Source organism: Hemiscyllium ocellatum, chromosome 39 (genome assembly GCF_020745735.1).
Source record: "Hemiscyllium ocellatum isolate sHemOce1 chromosome 39, sHemOce1.pat.X.cur, whole genome shotgun sequence".
Classification (NCBI taxonomy): domain Eukaryota; kingdom Metazoa; phylum Chordata; class Chondrichthyes; order Orectolobiformes; family Hemiscylliidae; genus Hemiscyllium; species Hemiscyllium ocellatum.
Window position 1 is genome coordinate 36,226,379 of NC_083439.1, and position 24,251 is coordinate 36,250,629.

General features: G+C 46.5%; 2 protein-coding genes across 4 annotated transcripts in view; both read right to left on the reverse strand.

The window, feature by feature from the left end:
* LOC132834271 (cell migration-inducing and hyaluronan-binding protein-like) overlaps positions 1-3,400 on the reverse strand; it is a 238,697-nt gene extending 235,297 nt beyond the window's left edge. The window contains exon 1 of one of the 2 annotated variants that reach the window (XM_060852979.1): positions 3,315-3,400. The gene's annotated coding sequence lies outside the window, so the exon portion shown is untranslated. Of the gene's footprint in view, positions 1-3,286 lie in introns of both variants that reach the window. The other variant, XM_060852978.1, reaches the window with a different exon arrangement.
* LOC132834270 (inactive cell surface hyaluronidase CEMIP2-like) overlaps positions 1-24,251 on the reverse strand; it is a 184,724-nt gene that overhangs the window by 98,732 nt on the left and 61,741 nt on the right. For both annotated transcript variants that reach the window (XM_060852976.1, XM_060852975.1), the window contains exons 4-5: positions 2,666-2,806; positions 1,797-2,355 (exon numbers count right to left, since the gene is read on the reverse strand). In XM_060852976.1, coding sequence (XP_060708959.1) covers positions 1,797-2,355; positions 2,666-2,806 — 700 coding nt within the window. The remainder of the gene's footprint in view (positions 1-1,796; positions 2,356-2,665; positions 2,807-24,251) is intronic.

A 24,251-nucleotide genomic window follows, 5' to 3' on the forward strand; every position in this document is an offset into this window, starting at 1 on the left:
GTAAAAAGGTCAACAAGACGAGAAAGGGCGATAAGATGGACAAACAGGCCGAGCCCCCAAGGCAAAGAGCAAGGGCGGAGGGAGCCCAGAACCCGTTCATTTGACCCGCAGTTAGCTCAGTAAGTGGGAGCTTGGAGGGTAGTGGTCAAAACTCGCAGTGTTAGATTAGGTTCTCTACAGTGTGGAAACAGGCCCTTCGGCCCAACAAGTCCACACCAACCCTCCGAAGGATAACCCGGCCACACCCATTTCCCTCTGACTCATGCACCTAACACTGCGGACAATTTAGCATGGCCAATTCACCTGACCCGCACATGTTTGGACTGTGGGAGGAAACCGGAGCACCCGGAGGAAACCCACAGACAAGGGGAGAATGTGCAAACTCCACACAAACACCCAAGGTTGGAATCGAACCTAACCACTGAGCTACCGAGTTCATGCCCCTATTCCACACGGTCTCAGTGACAGTGTGTAGACTTTCCAGCAGAAATTTATTTCATTCTAGTATTCAGACAGAAACATATCTCTTTGCATTCTCCAATCCTCTTGCTTGCCCTGGTCTCTCTCTCTCTCTCTCTAGACTATCTTGCCGTGTATGTAAGGTCCCATTTCCCTGCTCAGGGAACCGAGTCTCAGACAGATACATAGGGATAAAGAGAAACGAAATTTATATAGCGCCTTTAAACCCCAAACTGAGGAAATACTTGTTGAATTGCACTCTTGATGTACGGTAGGAAAGGCAGCAGTTAACAGACCCTCAGCAAGCTAAATAAAACGTATGTTGATTGTGGGGGTGTATGTTGACAACATAGCAAGGGTGATCGCCCCCTCCGCACCTGCCCCCCACCACCAGCACTACCACCTCACTGTCTGAGAAAGAGTGCTATGCGATCTTCTTAAACACCTACCCCAGTACAATAGGAGAGGGATTCCCTTCAAAACAATGCCGGCAGTGCAGCGCTCCCTCTGTACTGCCTGAGGGGACAGACAGCCGTGCTCAGGCCCTGCAGTGGAGTCTGCACCCTGGGAGCTGTGACCCTGGGGGAGGAGAGAGCGCTAGCACACCGTGCAAATAGAGGCACTGACCGGGAGACAACAACCCTGCAGACTGCCCCCTGGAACTGGGATTCTGGGTGTCTCACTGGCTGAGGGTCAATGAAATACCTGGAACCCACCACCCCTAACCCCAACTACAAGAACTGAATTAGGAATTCCTACCGTGTGGAAACAGGCCCTTCGGCCCAACAAGTCCACACCGACCCTCCGAAGAGTATCCCACCCAAATCCATTCCTCTACATTTACCCCTGATTAATGCACCTAACCTACACATCCCTGAACACTACGGGGCAATTTAGCATGGCCAATTCACCTGACCTGTACATATTTGGATTGTGGGAGGAAACCGGAGCACCCCGGGGAGAATATGCAAACTCCACACACACAGTCGCCCGAAGTGGGAACCGAACCCTGGTCCCTGGCGCTGTGAGGCAGCAGTGCTTAACCACCTGTGGCTAACAGGCCGCAAGACAGGGAGGCAGCTACCTCCACATCGTGGAACACGACAAGGCAGCGTGTTCAGTGGAATCAACTCACATTGTGGGGGCTCAGGTGGTACAGTGGTAGTGCCCATACCTCTGAACGAGGAGGTCTGGGTTCAAGTCCCACCTGCTGCAGAGATGTGTAATAAATATCATTATTATGCTGAATATCTAACATAATAATAGAAGCAGCTTATTTGAAAGTGGCCACCTGAATGCAGTGCTACATTCGGTTAGAGAATAGGAAGGTGTCTCACCTGTAGCCCAGATGCTTGGCTTGTTCGCTGCCCAGCAGCTCCCGGAGATCGTTCCTGGCGGACACGCTCAGGCTCCGAGCCGCCGAATCTCCCACCGCCACCGCCACGATCCGCCCCCTGGGCTCGGAGCGCAGGAATTCCTGCAGCCGGCGGCTCTCGTTCGCCCAGAGGTGGGTGTCGAAGCGGTCAGCCCGCAGCAGCCTGCCGGTGCCTGGGTCCACGACTCGGATATTGAGTCCCCTGCTGCCCCGGCGCCTGTCGAAGCGATAGGCTCCATACCGTAAACCGCCCGGGTACAGAGTGCGGCTCAGCAGGGTCCAGGACAAACACCTCCGGCCGTGTAGCTCCAAGACCCCTCCTCGGTCCACACCGATAAACTTCTTTCCGAATCGCTCGACCTGTGGGCCCTCTGTTGACCTGCCGACCAGAGAGATGGTCGCCTTGGAGGTGTAGGGGCACTTTTCCGCTCCAATGTGCAGCTCCCCGCCGTTCCTGATCAGAATATAGCGGGCTCTCAGCGTGATGGGTTCCCTTGGCGTGTCGCTGAATACAAGTTTGCCTGTGAAATGATACCCAGAGTTCAGCAATGGGCCAACACGATCGGAAAGGAATGGCTGGGGGTGTGGAATTACACATCCCAGCGCAGAAAACCTCAATATTTCAAAGTCCCCGAAAAGCCAGCAGAATTTCAGTGCCTTCAGCAGCATTTCACATTTTAATTCCGAGCGCTATGTGTACCTTCGGCAAACAACGTTAAAATACGTTCACGAACACTGATTCTATTATTTAAAAAAAAGAAACTGTTCATGTCTGGGTTGACTTTACGAGTCTGCAGCGTGTTCGAAGTTAATCATCGATTTAAAACTCACCCCCATCCTCGATGATGATGGAATGGACAGACGCTGAAGATTCCAGTTTAAGGAAAGTCCCACGTCCAATTTGAACTTTCTGACCCTCATCATGTCCTGGATTCCAAGGTAATAAATATGTCCCCTTATCTGGGCAGCGCGCTGAAAGGAGAATGTCGAGCTGACTATAACATGTTATTGCATTTTAAAATATTGTTTCAAATGTTATGAAAACAGAAGTTACACACCTGTGGTGCCAAGCCTGCGTAAGTGATATTCTTGGCCATCCCCGTTGCTGATGTTTTGAATTAATCCGAGCTGCACGCTGTCAGCCTCTTACTGACACAGGGTCGAGTTGGGATAGATTATAAATAATGCAAATTGATCAATCTCCCAGGGGTCTGGGAGGGGGCTGGGTTATTGAGAATCACAAACCGAGAAAGGTACACAACTCAGAATCAAACCCCCTGCAGGTTACAATCTGGTCAGTCCTTGTTACAGTGTCCACTCACTCTCTCACACACACACTCCGAGCCTACACTTCCTGCTGCAAACCATTCCTAAACACACCAGCCCGGGCTAGTTTGCACCCCCCCCCCCCCCCCCCCCGGGTTACATCTCCTGCCCCCGAGCCCAGTGCACCTGTTACCGGAGGAGGGGGCTGCAATACCGGAAAGTTTCCCGGTGCTGGTCGCTTCTCTTCCACTGCGAGGCGATTCGGAACCACCGGGTGTGTGGACGGCGACAGATGCTCCTGATCTCTGAAGCTGCTCTTCCCGGTCCCGTTAGTGTTGTCTCCCGGGTTGGTGTTGTGCCCTGCTGCAGGGGAGATAGATGCTTCTGTTTATGGAGCCGGTCCTGGGAAAATGTTCCTGTTTATGGAGCCGGTCCTGGGGAGATGCTCCCGTTTATGGAGCCGGTCCTGGGGAGATGCTTCTGTTTATGCAGCCGGTCCTGGGAGATGCTCCTGTTTATAGAGCCGGTCTTGAGGAGATTCTCCTGTTTATGAAGCCGGTCCCGGGGAGATGCTCCTGCTTATAGAGCCGGTCCTGGGGAGATGCTCCCGCTTATGAAGCTGGTCCTGGGGAGATGCTCCTGTTTATGGAGCCGGTCTTGAGGAGATGCTCCTGTTTATAGAGCCGGTCCTGGGGAGATGCTCCCGTTTATGAAGCCGGTCCTGGGGAGATGCTCCCGCTTATGAAGCTGGTCCTGGGGAGATGCTCCTGTTTATGGAGCCGGTCCCGGGGAGATGCTCCTGTTTATGAAGCTGGTCCCGGGGAGATGCTCCTGTTTATGAAGCTGGTCCTGGGGAGATGCTCCTGTTTATAGAGCCGCTCCGCCTCCTCGAGTTTTTTTCCTCTGGAACCCGCTCCCTCTCGGCTCCGCCCCCAGTTTCTCATTGGCTGACCCCGCGCTTAGTTACAGCCGCTGCCAGGAGACGGAGACTCAACATTCCACAGGTAATGACACGGGGAAACCCCGCCCCGCCCCATCAGGGAAACCCCGCCCCCATAACCCTCCCATCAGGAATTCTCTGCCCTTCGCACCCCAACTAGGAATGCCACTAGCTTCCCCTTGCAGAAACCCCCTCCTCCCCAAACCCACCCCTCCCCTCACTCTCCACTGATCATCCTCACTCCTCCCTCCACTCTCCCTCGTCTCTCGAGTTGGGGCTCCCACTTTAAACCTCATTCGCTCCTTCATTCCTAAGGGTCGCATTCCCTGCACCCTTTCCTCACTCAATCCCCAGGACACCCTCCCTCACGCAGTCCTTGTAGTCACTCATCCCTCAGTCTCACCCTCACTATTCTCATCTCCATCTATGCCAGGGCCGTCCCCTCCTTGCCCCTCCATTTATCACAGGAGCCTCATTCATACGATACCTCTCTCTATCCTTCCCTTCACCCTCACTGCTCACTGACCTGGGGCGACTTGAGTTTGCCCTAATGCCCGGCTCCGGCGTGACGGACTCTCCGAAGAGCTAGGGGTTGGGGAGGTGCGAGGGACAAGTCGTGACCTTGACTGCACGAGACGATGGGCCAAATGGCCTAACTGTAACACTATCCTGATCCTGTACTTACTTCCCTTCCCTCAGAATCGAGGTCTCCCCCCTCCCTGCTCTCACTATGGCAGTCTCATTTCCTCCCTTCCCCGTCCCTCAGTGCTTCCTCTCTGTCACTTCACCCGCCCTAGCACCACACTCTCCTTCCTTTCCCTCCCTCACTTTCGGAGGGTGTTACTGCCTCGCCCGCTCCGTTGAAGCCAACCCCTACAATTTCCCAGGCCTCCCGGGTTGTTGGAGGGGACTGAGGGACCACTGGGTTTGGTCAGCCTCAAGCCCAGTAAATCTTTCAGTGACTGCTCACCCTTCCCCGAGGCCAGTCAAGATTCACGAGAGAAATCTGTTTCCTAAACATTTCGACCTTGGTAAACACATCTCACGATCCGGTTCTCTCTGTCTCTCTCTCCCTCTCGATTCCGGCTAAACATCTCCTGGGACGAGGGACCAGTTCCAGGAAAACGCGCTCACGATTCCAAAACAACAGCCGCCGGGCTCCTTCAGCAGCTGGGGCTCGGGGCCAACATCAGTCCCAGGAACCACACGCGCGAGTGTTACACAGCGGCTGCAGGCAAGTCCAAGAGACGCTGCCAGGAGCTTGCCCACACAAACAGTTCCCCGAATTAACCTGGGACAAACTAAGGAGCTCACGACACTGCCTAATAACCACACAAAATAGCCAAGACCAAACATCATTCACCGTCCCCCCCCCCGGCTCCTCCACATGCCACCCAGGACTGAAGGAAACATGATCACTAAATAATCCCTTTCCCAAGCACTTAGCTTCTGACCAGCAGCCGCTGTACTGAACTCTCAGGAGATATCTCGGAATCTGTTCCATTCATTCCCTTCCATTATTCTGATACCGATCCAGTTTATTTCGATCCCGTGTACTTCTAAATTCACACAACACCAGGTTATAGTCCAACAGGTTTACTTGGAAGCACACTAGCTTTCGGAGCGACGCTCCTTCATCAGGTGATTGTGCTTCCAATTAAACCTGTTGGACTATAACCTGGTGTTGTGTGATTTTTAAACTTTGCACACCCCAGTCAGTCCAACACCGGCATCTCCAAATCAGGGATCGAAATAAACAGCCGAAAGGGCGGTTTTGCAAACAACACGTTTCCCTGCATTGTGTGGACTAACTCACGTCTGGCCGAAGTTTATGTTGGAACTGAGAGCGCCTTTTGTTTTGGAATCTGTGAAACACAAGTCGCAGAGTCCCACGCAAACAAACATTAAACACACACGTAGCACCCACATCTGACAGAGTTAGGGAAATTACATGAATCAACAGCTCTGGCCAGTCCTGTCGCTCCAACCTGAGAATCCAGCTCCTATCATATTGTATGTTTTTTTTATTAGATATAGGCAGCGTTGTGGTAGTGAAAGGCCTTATTGCAAGGCTGCCTCCAGGAGATTATAGGGCCAACTATAATATTGTTCGGGAGGGCATTTCAGGATTTTGACCCAGCAGCACTGAAGGAACGGCAATACATTCCCCAGTCTGGATGTTGAGTGGCTTGGAGGGGAACTTGTGATGGTGGTGTTCCCACGTGTCCTAGACGGGAGTGGTCATGGGTTTGGAGGATAGTCTCAGGCCCTTGGGTGAATTCCTAATTCTTGTACACCCACTGCTGAATCTGCGTGTTAGTGACGGAGGGAGTGAATGTGTGTGTTAGTGATGGAGGGAGTGAATGTTGAAGGTGAATCCTTAACCAACCCTTTCAAATTAAGTTATGGTCATCTCTACATGCAGACCAAACAGCAGCCAAAGCTGTTTTCCAATTCTCAGAAAATCTGAGACAGCTACTTGGAGCTAAAATGACAAGTTAAGCACTCACCAATTAACAAACAGGTGCATGCCAAGAACAGACAAAGATTAAAGCACATTCAACACAAAAAAAACTGAACATTTCACCAGTTGGAAATCGCACAATCCAAGCAACCACTGAGAGAAGAATGAGAACAGAGAACAAGAGCACAGATTCCTGAAGGTCTGTTGACAATGAAGCTGGGTTAGGAGTTCACTAAGGGAGCAGTCATTGAGTAACCAGTGCCTCAATACTGCTTCAGAATGACACTAAGGTGAACTTTTTCTGGTGGGTCTATAAAGAGTGACACAAGATGACCTGTGGCTAAAGTTAAATAATCAGCAAGCTGCCCTTTTAATTTGATTAAATGACCCAATCTATAAAACTATTGGCACCAAAACCAGCAGGAGACTTCCCCAATGAAACCAGGACATTTGAGGATCTAAATCTCCAAGCCCCAGTCCCGGAGATATTGAGCACACATTGTAAAGGTGGCCAAACATGCAGTGTCACAGAAGACAGACCCACATACGCTTTCATGCCCTCATCTCCAACCTTGCCAAGGACCCTGCAAATCCTGTTTTATCCAAATCTGAGGGCAAGCTGCAAGATTGACCCAACACCAATGAATAGGAAAGGTTTGGAGGGATGTGGGTCAAACATGGGCAGATGGGACTAGCTTAGTTTGGGATTGTAACCCACATGGTCTGGTTAGATCGAAAGGGTCTGTTTCCATGCTGTATGACTCCAAGCATGAGCTGGAAATTAAGAGACACCAAAGAGAAGTTAGATTGAAGATTTCTGATTACAAACTAAAGACAGGGATGGGATCATGGAGGTGTGTGGGACCAGGCCTGCCAGAGGAGTTCAGCTAGAATGCAAGTGTTGAGTTGCACTTTCTATATTTGTGAAGTTCATAAATTTAACAAGGCGAGCCCTGGAGATGACAACTGCATAGCTCCTGGATTCAACAGCAGTGGATGTTACTGTATTCCTGGATAAAGGACAGCCTTGGGGATGTGGTGTTGAATGGGACACTAAGCCTGAACAATTCTGTTTAGATGCTGCAAGTGGCCCAGGTAAGAGAAGATGGTGAACCAGGACAAAGGAAGTTGAATTTCTGTAAAGGTTCAAGGACTGGCCGATAGAAATACCTGGCATAGATGAGATATTTTACATTTTTTCCACTTATTAAATTTCACACACTGAAATAATCCCTGCAATCGAATATTTTCCCAGTTGTGTTACTTCCCATTGTAATGGCAACATGTCACACTGTGATTCTCAATCAGAGAAACTGCCTGAATCATTATGTTATAGTCTTAATTTCACTGAACACTTAAAATATAGACAAGCTAACATTATGTCAGCTACAAGAATTAATAATACATTTTTAATAGAACACTGGTTGTGGGGATATTATGTATATGAGCTATTGCACAGTGTGAAACTTTGATAACTCAAAAAAGCACAAATTGGTCCTTACCCGTATTTTTAAAAATTCATTTTCAGTCTGGAGTCATCACTCACACAGCCAGAATTCATTCTTCATTTTATTGTTAGAATTGAGCAGTTTAAATTATTGCCAAACTGGAGTCAGATTAGGCAGTAACTTTTCATTAGTTCTGAAGAGGAGTCATATATGAAACTCAATTTCTTGCTCCATGGTTCTGCCAGACTCACGGAGGTTCTCCAGAATTCCGTGTTTATTTCAGATTTCCAACACCCAGTATTTTGCTTCTCTAAAAGGCCACAGCTGAAGCTGCTGGTTTTTATGACAGTCTCACTATTTCAGGGATACCTTTTATTGAAAGATCAGCTTATGTTCCCAGACTTCTATTGTTCCAGACTGAATTCAAGTTTACAAACAGCTATGGTAGGATTTGAACTCAAATGGCTTCAAATAATTAATCCATGTCTCCATCTTACCATTCCAGTAACATAATCATTACAGTCTTAAACTGAAGATTCAAAATTTGAAGAAGAAAACACTTTGTATTTGCAGCCCTCACTATAGGTTTAAAGGTCTTTTAAGTTGTGGAGCATCACACGGAGATGGTCCCACAGGTATTACCCATCGAGTATTCAATTCTCCCTCACCACCATCTCTCCCAATCTAGACCGCATTTCTGACATCTATTACTAGATGAGTGGACATCTTCTCCAGCTAAATACTGGAAAGGTCAAAGCCTTTCGGAGGAACTTTCAACTCAAACTTAATGAAACAATGAAACCTGTATTGAGTGGGGAACTGTGGTGGATTTCAGCAAAGCCCTCTAACTGTGCAAAAGCATTCACAGTTCACTTCCCGGTTTCCTGATGAATCAGAGAAAGTGGGCTAGATAGATCACATGCCCAATCTGTCAAAGGAAGGATTTTAAATTAAGGGGACCTTGGCATGGTTAAGACTGACTGAACTAGATACTGATTCTTGAGGCTGCAGGAACCAAAGAATTGGAGAGGAGTCTTGGCTCTTCTCTGACCCACAGACTCCTACCTGCATTTAGTGATCTGAGGGATTGCAATGAGGTGATTGTGTCAAGAGCAGGAGGAAGAGGCTGGCCTCTCAAACTATGCAGGGTAATTAGAAGGGCTAGAGGAAGTCAAGGTCAGGTGTGTATTCCCTCCAATTTGGAGTGTGTTCAGAGAATCAGAAATCTCAGATGCAGCAAGTGAAAACATTTTTGCATGCAAAGCTCCACGCTGACTTGTGCAACATTCCACAATTTAGAAAGTTCCCTAAGTCAACACATTTTGCAACTCTATTCATTCTTTAGCATTGGTTAGCACTGCTGCCTCACAGCACCGGAGACCCGGGTTCAATTCCCACCTCAGGCGACTGTGTGGAGTTTGCACATTCTCCCCACATCTGCGTGGGGTTTCCTCTGGGTTCTCTGGTTTCCTCCCACAGTCCAAAAAATGTGCAGGTAAGATGAATTGGCTATGTTAAATTGTTCATAGTGAAGGGGTAAATGTAGGAGAATGGTCTGGGTGGGTTGCTCTTCAGAGGGTCAGTGTGGACTTGTTAGGCTGAAGGGCCCGTTTCCACACTGTAAGTAATCTAAAATCTTAACTTGCAGGCACCTCACCTCCCCCTCTAGACATTTAGATTCACATTTGTTTTACTGCTTTCTCACATCCATCCCTCAGTCACCATCCTAAAGTGTTGTCGTTCAGTTGTCCGTATGAGCCTTCAAGTAATGGCTCTAACTCTGCTTTCTCTCCTTGTACCAGAGATGTCCAGGACAAGCAGAGATCCAGAATGTGGTTCTTCAATGAGAAGCCCTTTGTCAGCCTTTAACACTGAATGCTCCATAGCAAGTCTTGTACCAGAAGGCTGCAGACGTCAGCAGTGACCTGCTGTGAGCTTCCTGAGGGGGTGGTGGCTCAGATAAATCAGACAGCTGATTCTCTGTCTATAGAACATCTCTGGGCTTTCATATCTTTGGAACTGGATCTCTGATCCATTCCCTCTCTCCTTGCAGGGCTGTGCAGGGAGCAGCTGGTGCTGGGTATTGCTGTCCCTCTCGTTTCTCATCACATACAAAGTACAGTTGTATACAATGCTTCCATGTGATGAAGACAGGGAATTGTAGCTTCATGCGAGTGAAAGACTAGCCTGACCTCCAGGAAGTTGACTATTGACTGTCAAACAGTGAAAGCACTCCAGGCAGTGAAATGCTGTGAGCACCAGACTCTCTCCTAGTGACAGCTGTCTTCATATTCTTCATGGCCTTCATAGTCACTGTCCACAGCCTTCCCAAGCCTGTCAGTTTCACTTTAGAATTCTACTCTGTTGTGCACTTGCCTGGTTGACTCTGGCAAGCTATGACAGCTTGAGAAATGGCTGTACTGACTGTTAAAGGCAGAACGATTGGGCAAAACAGCAATTAACCAGTGATGTGAATAATTTAATTACTTCCTTGATAATGCCAAGAGGGTTCTCCGTTTGCCTGTGAACCCTCCCAGGTAAAATCCAGAAGAGGCTGGGATAATGTCCGAATCCTGGTCCAGCCTCACTTTAATTAATTAAACTCTTGCACACATCTAAATACACGTTCTTGCCCATTAGAAATCATTCCCTTTTCTTACCAATCAACTCCATTCCTCTTATTGAAAACTCTCTGAACTGAACCTTCATATTAGCTTTGATCTGACAAATCTCTGACCACTAATTCACACTATATCTAATACTGCCTACTTTCACCTTTGTAACATCAACTGACATTGTCCCTGCCTCTGTTCATCTGTTCCTAACCCTAATCTTATCACGTGCCTTTACTATCTCTTGGGACTCCATTATATCAATACACAACTGGTCAACATTTAATGTTCTAACCTTGTGAATTTAAAATCATTGGAAGAATGCTGTTTTACCCTAACTGGTACCAAGTCCTGTTCATACACCTTTGCTCACAGACTTACATTGACTGCTGATTAAAGGTAAAGATAGTTGCCGTCTTCCAAAACAGACCACAGGACTGTGCTCTGTTTAGAGAGAGATAACTGGTGGTTTAACCTAAGGGTCACCATGCCCCAGGCAAGGGGAGAGGTTGAGAAAGCGGGTCCTTCATGGTGACCTCATCTGGTTTGGGGATTGAACCCAATGCTGTTTGCAACATACTGTATCACAAACCAGCCTCCAGTCAATTCATCTAACCAAAGCAACACTTTACTGTTCAAATTCTCATTCTTGTTTCCCAATACCATCCAACCCAAACAACATTCCATGACATCTATGCATACTACATTCTAGCCTCTTGAGCATCCTCTTTTAATCTCACCACTGTAGGCCGTCATGCCTTCAGTCATCTAGGGCTCAGGTTCTGCGATTATTTCCCTAACTTGTCTCTCTACCCCATTTATTTTTAAAGACCTCCTTTAAAACCTCTCTCTGACTAAACCTATGGTCATCTGCCTTCATGTCTTCCTAAACAACTGTGTCAAATTTTCTTGATACCCTCCTGTATTGAGCCTTGGAATGTTTTATTGCATTAAAAGATGGGTAACTGTTCTACAGATCACCCATGTTCTGTCCATAAAAATAACCTACCATTCCAACACACCATCGTGTTCCCCACACAGCATCGCTCCAGCAAAGCACAAGCAGGAAGAACATCACATCTTTTGATCGGGGACCCCGCAGCCTTCAGGACTCAATGTTCAGTTCCATCATTTTACAGCCTTAACACTGGTCGTATCTTCTGTCCATGTCTACACCACAGGCTTGGTCACGACATGGACTGCCTTCAGCACAGCCAACCAATTTTCAACTACCCATTGTCCCCATTATTGAGTTTACTGCTTTCCTGGCATACTATCAACCATGCTTAACTTTCTTTCTCTGGACTCTGTCTACCTAACTACTCACTTCTTTTCACACACCCACACCCACGAACCCCACCCTGCTGCTTTTGTTAAAGACAAATTATTGTTGTTTTTATCTTTTTGGGCTCTTGCTGTAATCGTAACCAGCAGAAAGGTTTTACAGCAAAACCAGAAATTGCTGGAGAAACTCAGCAAGTCTGGCAGCATTTGTGGAGAGAAATATTTCAAGTCCAGTGACCTTTCATCAGAACACAGGGTGAGGTTTTACATTCTTCCCCCAGTGGCAGAATCTCTCACTGACAGCACTGCCATGGGTATTGCTATCACAGCACTCTCAACGGCTGGGAACCGAGGTTCTGTTCAGACCACTCTCAGCTGTGAGTCAACAGGCTCTGGGTTCAAGACCCATTCTAGGAACGTGAGCTAGTGATAAGACCAGGAGCCAATTCACTCCCCTGAAGGGATGGACAAAGACCTGGTGACATAACTGAACCGAAGACTAGGGGCGTTTTCCTACTGAATAATGATCCCTGAATCCTCATCCCTAAAATAACTCATTTGATTCCTATTTGTGGGATCTTACTGTGTGCAAACTGTCAGCAGCCTTCCCCACATCACAGCAATGACTACTCGTCAAAGATATTTTGTTGGCTGTGAATTGTCTTGGGACAAACGGAGGACATGAAAAATACTAAATAAATGCAAGCTATTCTGTATTTATATCATGCTTCCAAAAAAAAAATACAGCCAAAGTGGAGGGAGTGATTTTATAAGGGTCTGTTATTTGTTTAGGATGATGGCAACACATTACACAACTGGCAGGGTTCAGGAAGCTCAGGCTGGGCTACAGCTCCTGTGCCTTCCAACATCCAGATCCAAGCAGCTCACTTGATTGGCACCTCATCCACCAGTTTAAATGGTCACTCACTCCACCACCTACAAAATGCCCAGTAGGATTTCTCGAAGGCTCATTCGATTACATCTTCTAATCCACAACCACCTCCAACTAGAAAGACAAGGGCAGTAGGTCCATGGGAATGCCACAACATGCAAGTTCCCCTCCAAGCCACACATCATTCTGACTTGGAAACATATCACCGTTCCTTCACTGTTGCTGAGCCAATATCCTGAAACTCCCTCCCTAACAGCCTATGGGTTTATTCACAATAGGAGTGGATCAAGGCTGTTCACCACCATCTTCTCAAGGGCATTTAAGGACGGGCATTAAATCGGTGACCCAATCAGTGATACCCATATTGCATGATTAAACAACAGTATTTGGCCCAACAAACAGTTATCCCAGCTTTTATGAGAAAATTTTTAATGTGTCTTGAAGTGCTTCCTTTCTTTAGATATCTTTTACAATCATTTACAGAAAATAATAAATTGGGACTCCTAAACAAAGACAGCAAATGCAGCTAAGACAGCAATTCTCAGGTGCACTCTATAATCAAACCCTCACTCTGATGTTAAACAGAAGGGTCATTGAAATGGCACAGTGGTTAGCACTGCTGCCTCAGCACCAGGGTCCCAGGTTCGATTCAGTTTGCACATTCTCCCTGTGTCTGCGTGGGTGTGCTCCGGTTTCCTCCCACAATCCAAAGATGTGCAGGTTTGGTGAATTGCCAAATTGTCCCATAGTGTTAGATGCATTAGTCAGAGGGAAATGGGTCTGGGTGGGTTACTCTTCGGAGGGTCGGTGTGGACTGGTTGGGGTGAAGGGCCTGTTTCCACACTGTAGGCAATCTAATAAAAAATAAAACTTGACGCTAACTGTGCTTTCTCTCCACAGATGCTGCCAGATCTGAAGTTTTCCAGCAATTTCTATTTTTATTTCTCATTCAGATGTGCTGGGATCTGAATTATCCCCAAAACTCGGCCTGTTTTTGTACAGATGCTGACTTATGGATTTACAACATTTTTTGTTGCGGTTTGTGAGATCATCACGTGCTTTAGAGAGATTGTGCTTGCATAAAACAAACTTCTAAATCAGGAATCGAAGAGCCTACCGCTGTTTGAAAATATTGAAAACATTTTGAGCACATGCTGTTTACAGGAAGTCACTGGGTACTGCGATAAAGGATGAATAGTTGGTGTGATTTGCAGGTTGGGTGGTCTATATTTAGAGGAAATATTTTCTGTTGGCAGAAATATATTAATTATTACTGGAAAGGCTCAGCAAGTTTGGTAGCATTTGTGGAGAGAAATCAGAGTTAATATTTTGGATTCAGAACAGTAAGGAAGGTTAATTGAACCTGAAATGTTAACTCTGATTTCTCTCCCCAGATAGTGCAGCCTTTCCAGCAATTTCTGTTTTGTTTCTGATTTCCAGGATACACCTGTTCTTTTGTATTTTATCGATTATTACTGATTTAAATCTATAAATTTGTTGATCATAATTTAAATGGTCCAAAGTCTTTACGATAGATAAATGTACCTTCACAATGCCGTAAGGACTTTTACAGCTACTGAATTACTATTTTAAGTGACGTCCATGGACTTATGGGAAAGTAGAGGCTTACTTGTACTCTGCAAGCTCTCACAAAAACAGAAACTAATCTACCATTGAATCACTACAATGTGGAAACAGGCCATTCAGCCCATCAAGTCAACACTGACCCTCTGAATGGCATCCAACCCAGATCCACCACAATCCTGTGACCTTACATTTCCCATGGCTAATCCATCTAGCTTGTACATCCATGGACACTATGTGCAATTTACTATGGCCAATCCACCTAACCTGCACACCTCTGGACTGTGGGAGGAAACCCACACAGACACAGGAAGAATGTGCAAACTCCTCTCAGACAGTTACCCAAAGGTGGAATTGAACCCATCTCCCTGGTGCTGTGAGGCAGCATTACTGATCACTGAGCCACCATGCCACCTCATCGGTGATATTGTTTAGGAAGTTAATAATGACCATGACTCCAGGGGAACTCCTGCTTAAATAGTTGCATAATAGCACTTACATCCACCTGAATAAAGCCAATGGCGCTCAGTTTAACAGCACATTCAAAGTTTTTACCTCTAGCAATACAACACTGTACTTAAACATCAGCCTTTATTATGTCTAGAGTAGGATACACACACCTGATATTCAAAGGCAGTGCTACCAACTGAGACAAGCTGTGTCAAGTTAGTGTACATGTGAGAGTGTGGCAGTGGACAGCACGGAGGAGAATGTTGATATCACTGATTTCTGCAGTCAGGAACCTATGAAGTTTCCATCATTCTCCAATTATATTGTTATCTTTTCTTTTAGACTCCCAGTATGATCCAAACTGTACTTCAGCTTCCCTTTGAATAACAAGCATTAGAAAGTTTAATTAAGAAAACAAACTGTATGTGTATAGTTTTGGTAGGGATCGTAAGGTTAAAAATACCACAAATCAAACTATCTTTTCATGCTTTTGTTGATAAGTGAGTAACAATAAGAAGCATCCGAGACAAACATGAGTGTTGCAAAAAAAACCTAATTGCCAAATTGTAGTTTGAACAGTATATTGCTCATTAGTCAGTTATCAGCTGATTTTGTTATAAATAAAATTTCAGTTAATGGTATTAACAACAGTACCTTTCAATGACCATACATTACACAGCAGAACATGGACACTGAGTGGTCTCAAACATGGTTTCCCAAATGCATATAGTACTTGTAATGCCTGCTTCCCTTAAAATCCCACATTTATCCAATATTAAGAAATAAATGTTCATTTACATTCAGCAACTAGTTAAGGATGCAGAAAAATCAAATGTGGTCGATACCAATTGTGAACAGTTTGAGTTTATTTATTTGATATGATGCTGCTCTTCTCAGACAGCAGGTGGCAGTAGTACCACCAGCAGTCAGGAGAAAATTGCTGGAAGGTACCTGACAGGTGGAAGCTTTGAAAATAAACACTGCCTCGATCTGCTTTGCTATACAGAAAGCAGGGGCATAAAACCACAGGGAACTAACCTGACAGTTGCCCACGTATTTATTTTTTTCTAATTATGAGGGATCTGGACACTGCAGAGGGAGAAACCGTACCCATTGTGAAAGGAAAGAGCATAAGGGGTAGGAAACAGTATGCATTCCTGTAGGGAGTGTTTAGGATGTGGAATATGCTGCTTGAGTGTGTGGAGGAAGCCAATTTAATTGAGATATTCAGGAGGGAATTGGATAACTATCTGCAAAGGAAGAAAGTGAAGAGCTACAGGAGAAGGTGGGAGAATAATACTGTTGGTTTGATGAGCTAGTGCAGGCATAATGGGTTGAATGGCCTCCTTCAATGTAACTCTTGATTTGTGACTCTGAACTGAAAGGATGATGGCAAAGCTTTCTCCAAACTCAGTCTGGGTAACAGATCATCTCACAGAAAAGCTGCTGCAGCACCTTTAATAACATCCATCCCTCTGCCATTTCTTGAGGAGATGAACTTTTACTAAAGTACAGTTCCAGGTGAAACTCCAGTACCTTGCCCAAGTGACCAATCTATCAAGTCTCCAGAGCAGGGGTTTGTTGGAAATAGGATAGTGAAAGCTACCATTGTCATGCCCAATCCTACCCTGTCAGCATCCAAACGTTCATCTGGATTCACTGAACAGCAACTAGCAGCTGAAGCCACATCAGGGATTTTTTTTTCCCCCTAGATAAATGGGAGTGAACTGTGGCCAAGCTGAGCTGGGATCGCTGAACACTGATGGGGAATTGAGCTTACCTCTTCATCGTCTGCCCTCATGCCTAAACTTACAAGCGATTGTTCTCACTTGGGTATTGAGTCTATCTGATATCTCCAACTCTGGTGTCATAGGTGCTGGGGATTTTGTCAATGCTTTACTCGGATGTCTCACTCTTTTGTTCCTTGCTTGTCCAACCCAGGGTTGCAAGCCTCCCAGGGAGAACACACAGGTCATCCTGCTTCATAATCAAAAGCCTACCTGCTTAACAATGGCAATAAGTGGAATAGCGATCTAAAACTGGCACCAAAGACAGATGGTGCCCCTGCTGTTCTTGAACTAGAATGTGGGATGTAGAGTTCCCAGTAGTGATTCAAGTTTCAAGCCCACCACTAATTTCTTTCTTGCGATTCAGAGGTTGGCACTGATGACTGGTTTGAAAGAATGGAATGGTTTGCCAGGTCATTTCTAAAGGCTAACTATGTTAGTGTAGGATTTAAGTTACTGTTTGAATAACTCCCTCACAGCAGGGGATCTCCCATACCATGCGGGAAATCCTTGAGCTTGGCATCAGATTGGCATGAGAAAAGGAAGTGGGGGGGGTCTCCTTTGGTCAATTCACTGAGCCCAGCGGAGGCACTCCCTATTAAGGTTCTTGAACCTGCTTTATCCTCCCCCACCCCCCGCCCCAGTCCCATGACAGCTCACAGGGTAACAAACTCTGAGGATCACAACACTTTGTAAAATCCAGCCCAAACCTACTCTTGCAAATACAGTATTTCAAACACAAGGTGGAATTTGGTTCCCTCACAAGCATTTTAAGCCCTGAAGATCCAAAGAAGGCCATCAAAGCAATTATATTTCTTTGATATAAAGAAGGAGTGATCAGGACAGACTCAGGGAATTGGGATTTTATTCACTGCAGAGAAGTAGACACAGAGCAATGAAGGGAATAGATAATATATTCAGACAACACAGATAGAGCAGAGTACAGAGCACAAGCAAAAAATGCGCAAAGCAGTGATATATCTAGCATTTGTTTATGATGTAAAGGATCCCATGGCATGATTTCAAGGAAGGGCAGGAGTGTTCTGCCTGGAGGTTCTGGACACAGTTATCCATCGATCAACATAAAAAAAAATGATCTGCTCATTATCATATTCCTCAGTAGAATTTTGCTGTGCACAAATTGGCTTTCTTCATTATAATAGCAATAACACTAAGTGTGTTCATTGACTCAGTGTCTTTTGTGACAACCTGTGGTGACTAATGGTGCTAGGAAAATGCAAGCTTTTCTGGATCTCTGGAACAGATTACTTAGCATGGATCCAGTGATGTCTGTATCCAGACAGAACACTGATTGAGGATGTTGAACAGGCTATAATGGACCAGCTTATCCTGAAGAAGGGCTTATGCCCAAAACGCTGATTCACCTGTTCCTTGGATGCTGCCTGACCTGCTGCGCTTTTCCAGCAACACATTTTTAAGCTCTGATCTCCAGCATCTGCTGTCCTCATTTTCTCCCAGTTTATCATAGCCAACTTTCTTATCTAAAAAGGGGCTGGAACACAAATGGAACCCAAGTGGAAACAGTCTCTTGGCCCAACAAGTCCACACTGACCCTCCGAAGAGTATCCACCAGATTCAGTCCCCTACCCCTAGCACCTAGCCTACACATCCCTTAACAATATGGGCAGTTTAACATGGCCAATTCACCTGACCTGCACATTTTGGGACTGTGGGAGCAGGGAGAGAACCATACAATCAGAGAGAGATGTCCAGCATGGAAACAGATCCTTCGATCAAACCCATCCATGCCGACCAGATATCCCAACCCAATTTAGTCCCACCTGCCAGCACCCGGCCCATATCCCTCCAAACCCTTCCTATTCATATACCCATCCAAATGTCCCTTAAATGTTGCAATTGTACCAGCCTCCACCACATCCTCTGGCAGCTAATTCCATACACGTACCACCCTCTGCATGAAAACGTTGCCCCTTAGGTCTCTTTTATATCTTTCCCCTCTCACCCTAAACCTATGCCCTCTAGTTCTGGACTCCCCGACCCCATGGAAAAGACTTTGCCTATTTACCCTATCCATGCCCCTCAATTTTGTAAACCTTTATAAGGTCACCCCTCAGCCTCTGACGCTCCAGGGAAAACAGCCCCAGCCTGTTCAGCCTCTCCATATCGCTCAGATTCTCCAACCCTGGCAACATCCTTGTAAATCTTTTCTGAACCTTTCAAGTTTCACAACATCTTTCCAATAGGAAGGAGACCAGAATTGCATGCAATATTCCAACAGTGGCCTTACCAATGTCCTGTACAACCGCAACATGACCTCCCAACTCCTGCACTCAATACTCTGACCAATAAAGGAAAGCATACCAGACGCCTTCTTCACTATCCTATCTACTGTGACTCCACTTTCAAGGAGCTATGAACCTGCACTCCAAGGTCTCTTTGTTCAGCAATACTCCCTAGGACCTTACCATGAAGTGTATAAGTCCTGCTAAGATTTGCTTTCCCAAAATGCAGCACCTCATATTTATCCGAATTAAACTCCATCTGCCACTTCTCAGCCTATTGGCCCATCTGGTCCAGATCCTGTTGTAATCTGAGGTAACCTTCTTTGCTTCCACTAGACCTCCAATTTTGGTATCATCTGCAAACTTACTAACTGTACCTCTTATGCTCGCATCCAAATCATTTAATGTAAATGACAAAAAGTAGAGGATCCAGCACCAATCCTTGTGGCATTCCATTTGTCACAGGCCTCCAGTCTGAAAAGCAACCCTCCACCACCACCCTCTGTCTTCTACCTTTGAGCCAGTTCCAAATGGCTAGTTCTCCCTGTACTCCATGAGATCTAACCTTGCTAATCAGTCTCCCATGGGGAACCTTGTCGAACACCTTACTGAAGTCCATAGAGATCACATCTACCGTTCTGCCCTCAATCTTCTTTGTTACTTTGTTACCAGAGCACAGACAGAATCATACTTTGTTTGTAGAGAGCCATGATCAGACCTCACTTGAATGCTGTGTTTAACAATGGGCACTACACTACACGCCAACGGTCTTTCCACAGCGGAGAGCGGCGAGAGCTGGGCGGAAGTGGGGTCGGAGCGCGGAGCTGGTCGGGAAGATAAGTGATTGATATTTGAGTGGGGAAGGAACATGAGACACTACACATGCAGCGTCTCCCACCCTCCCTCCTCCTCTAATTTAAAAAAAGTAAGCTACTTAGTGTTCTTGTTTTGGAGACTAAGTGTAGAGTTATGGCAGCGCAGGCAGTGGAATGTTCCTCCTGCAGGATGTTTCAGGCAGGAGTGACCACCAATGCTCCTGCCGACTTCATCTGCAGGAAATGCAGCCAGCTCCAGCTCCTCACAGACCGCATTAGGGAACTGGAGCTGGAGTTGGATGAACTGAGAATTATTCGAGAGGCTGAGAGGGTGATAGATAGAAGCTGCAGGGACGTAGTTACGCTAGAGAACAGAGGTAGCTGGGTAACAGTTAGAGGTGGGGCGGGGAGGAAGCAGGCAGTGCAGGGATCCCCTGTGGTCATTCCCCTCAACAATAAGTGTACCGCTTTGGATACTGTTGGGGACGACGGCCTAGCAGGGGTAAGCTGAAGTGACCGGGTCTGTGGCACGATGTCTGACTCTGAGGGAAGGGAAAGGGGGAAAGGGGGAGAGGAGGAGAGTGCTAGTTATAGGAGACTCTCTAGTTAGAGGGACAGACAGGCGGTTCTGAGGACATGGGCGAGACTCTCGGATGGTTTGTTGCCTCCCCCCCCGGGTGCCAGGGTCCGAGATGTCTTAAGACCGTGACTTCAGAATCCCTAACGGTGGGGGGAGAGGGGGTGGAGCCAGAAGTCGTGGTGCACATTGGCACCAACGACTTAGGTAGGCAGAGGGGTGGGGAGGTCATTCAGGAGCTCAGGGAGTTAGGCTGGAAGCTAAAAGCTAGGACAGACAGTTGTCATCCTTGGGTTGTTGACGGTGCCACATGACAGTGAGGCAAGGAATAGGGAGTGTGTGCAGTTGAACACGTGGCTGCAAGGATGGTGTAGGAGGGAGGGCTTCAGGTATTTGGACAATTGGACTGCATTCTGGGAAAGGTGGGACCTGTACAAGCAGGATAGGTTGCAGCTGAACCAGAAGGGCACCAATATCCTGGGAGGTAGGTTCGCTAGCACTCTTCGGGAGGGGGGGGGGCAGAGGGTGGTTTAAACAAATTTGGCAGGGGGATGGGATCCGGACTTGTAGTCCAGCAAGTCAGTTAGCTATTTTTCAGGATGTCCAAGAATGTAGGGAGGCTGTGGAGAAGGTAGCACAGACAGGGAATACTTGTGGACACAGGTGGGCTCAAGTGTGTATACTTCAACGCAAGAAGTATCAGAAATAAGGTGGGTGAACTTAAAGCGTGGATTGGTACTTGGGACTACGATGTTGTGGCCATCACGGAAACGTGGATAGATGAGGGACAGGAATGGTTGTTGGAGATTCCTGGTTACAGATGTTTCAGTAAGATTAGGGAGGGTGGTAAAAAAGGAGGGGGGGTGGCATTGCTAATTAGAAATGGTATAATGGCTGCAGAAAGGCAGTTCGAGGGGGAATCTGCCTTTGGAAGCAGTATGGGCTGAAGTCAGAAATAGGAAAGGAGCAGTCACCTTGTTGGTGTTTACTATAGGCCCCCCCAATAGCAGCAGAGATGTGGAGAAACAGATTGGGAAACAGATTTTGGAAAGGTGCAGGAGCTACAGGGTAGTAGTCATGAGCGATTTCAACTTCCCAAATATTGATTGGAGGCTCTTCAGATCAAGTAGATTGGACGGGGCAGTGTTTGTGCAGTGTGTCCAGGAAGCTTTTCTAACTCAGTATGTAGATTGTCTGACCAGAGGGGAGGCCATATTAGATTTGGTGTTTGTTAACGAACCGGGACAAGTGATGGGCTTGTTAGTGGCTGAGCATTTTGGTGAGGGTGACCACAATTCTGTGACTTTCACCTTGGTTATGGAGAGAGATAGGTGCGTGCAACAGGGTAGGTTTTACAATTGGGGGAAGGGTAAATACGATGCTGCAAGACAGGATCGGAGGAGCATAAGTTGGGAGCACAGGCTGTGAGGGAAGGATGTCATTGAAATGTGGAACTTTGTCAAGGAACAGATACGACGTGTCCTTGATATGTATGTACCTGTCAGGCAGGAAAGAGATGGTCATGTGAGGGAACCTTGGTTGACGAGGGAGGTTGAATGTCTAGTAAAGAGGAAGAAGGAGGAGGCTTGCAGAAGGTTGAGGAAACAAGATTCAGACAGAGCGTTGGAGGGATACAGGATAGCCAGGAGAGAGCTGAAGAAAGGGATTAGGAGAGCTAAAGAGAGGACATGAAATATCTTTGGCGGGTAGAATCAAGGATAACCCCAAGGTCTTTTATGCGTATGTGAGAAACATGAGAATGACAAGAACGAGGGTAGGTCCTATCAAGGACAGTAGTGGGAGACTGTGTACGGAGTCGGAAGAGATAGGAGAGGTCTTGAATGAGTACTTTTCTTCAGTATTTACAAATGAGAGGGACCGTATTGTTGAAGAGGAGTATGAAACGAACTGGTAATCTGGAGGAGATACTTGTTAGGAAGGAAGATGTGTTGGGCATTTTGAAAAACTTGAGGATAGACAAGTCCCCCGGGCCTGACGGGATATATCCTAGGATTATGTGGGAAGCAAGAGAGGAAATTGCAGTACCGCTGGCAATGATCTTTTCGTCTTCACTGTCAACGGCGGTGGTACCAGGGGACTGGAGAGTAGCGAATGTCGTGCCCCTGTTCAAAAAAAAAAGGGAATAGAGATAACCCCGGGAATTACAGGCCAGTTAGTCTTACTTCTGTGGTAGGCAAAGTAATGGAAAGGTTATGAGGGATAGGATTTATGAGTATCTGGAAATATCCTGCTTGATTAGGGACAGCCAGCACAGATTTGTGAAGGGTAGGTCTTGCCTTACAAGTCTTATTGAATTCTTTGAGGTGGTGACCAAGCACGCAGATGTAGTGTACATGGATTTTAGTAAGGCATTTGATAAGGTTCCCCATGGTAAGCTTATGCAGAAAGTCAGGAGGCATGGGATAGTGGGAAATTTGGCCAGTTGGACAGAGAACTGACTAATCAGTCAAAGTCAGAGAGTGGTGGTAGATGGTAAATATTCAGCCTGGAGCCCAGTTACAAGTGGAGTTCCGCAGGGATCAGTTCTGGGTCCTCTGCCGTTTATAATTTTTATTAATGACTTGGAAGAGGGAGTCGAAGGGTGGGTCAGTAAATTTGCAGACGATATGAAGATTGGAGGAGTTGTGGACAGTGAGGAGGGCTGTTGGTCGGCTGCAAAGGGACTTAGATATGATGCAGAGCTAGGCTAAGGAGTGGCAGATGGAATTCAACCCCGTCAAGTACGAGGTTATCCATTTTGGAAGGACAAATAAGAATGCGGAATACAGGGTTAACGGTAGGGTTCTTAGTAAGATGGAGGAGCAGAGGAATCTTGGGTCTACGTTCATAGCTCTTTGAAGGTTGCCACTCAGGTGGATAGAGCTTGTAAGAAGGCCTATGGTGTATTAGCGTTCGTTAGCAGAGGGATTGAATTCAAGAGTCGTGAAGTGATGTTGCAGCTTTACAGGATCTTGGTAAGGCCACATTTGGAGTACTGTGTGCAGTTCTGGTCGCCTCACTTTAGGAAAGATGTGGAAGCTTTGGAGAGGGTGCAGAGGAGATTTACCAGGCCGATGTCTGGAATGGAGAATTGGTCGTACGAGGATAGGTTGAGTGTGCTAGGCCTTTTCTCATGGGAACGGCGAAGGATGACGGGTGACTTGATAGAAGTTTATAAGATGATCAGGGGAATAGGTAGAGTAGACATTCAGAGGCTTTCCCCCCAGGTACAGAGTGTTACAAGGGGGTGTAAATTTAAGGTGAAGGGTGGAAGGTATGGGGGGGGGGGGGGGGGGGGGGGGAATGTCAGGGGTAGATTATTTACCCAGAGAGTGGTGGGGGCATGGAATGCGCTGCCTGTGGGAGTGGCAGAGTCAGAATCATTGGTGACCTTTAAGCAGCAACTGGATGGGTACATGGATAGGTGGTTAAGCTAGGACAAATGTTTGGCACAACATCGCGGGCCGAAGGGCCTGTTCTGTGCTGTATTGTTCTATGTTCTATGTTCACCTCGGGATGATAAATTTGCCCTGACAAGTAAAGATTCACTACAGCAAAATCAGTTTTTAAAATGGGTGAAATTGTGTAGACTGGTTGCTTAATCTTGGTTTTTAATTCCAGTGAATGAGTTAATTTAAAGTCATAAAATAATTTGATAGCTTCTCTATCCATACCGTGTTTTCTCTGGTGGGATGTGTAGAGTAAGGGGATATAATCATAAAGCTAAAATGCAAGGTATTTTGGAGTGACATTTGGAAACAATTCTCTGTTCTTTTCAGACAAAACCTGAAACTTGATCTCAACATAAGGCAACAGAGGTTGGATAAATTGAAGTTTTCAGGATGGGATCAATAGATTTCTTGTGTCGGGAAAGGGTATCAAAGATACAGATCAACTGTAAGTTGGTAGAATTCAGGAAAGGTTTACAACAATCCACCTGTGGTGCAAAAGGCTTGAAAGACTGAACAGCCCCTCTTGTTCTAACGTTGAGGCATTAGGCTCAATATAATACGCTATCTGAGCTTCGGGGCATA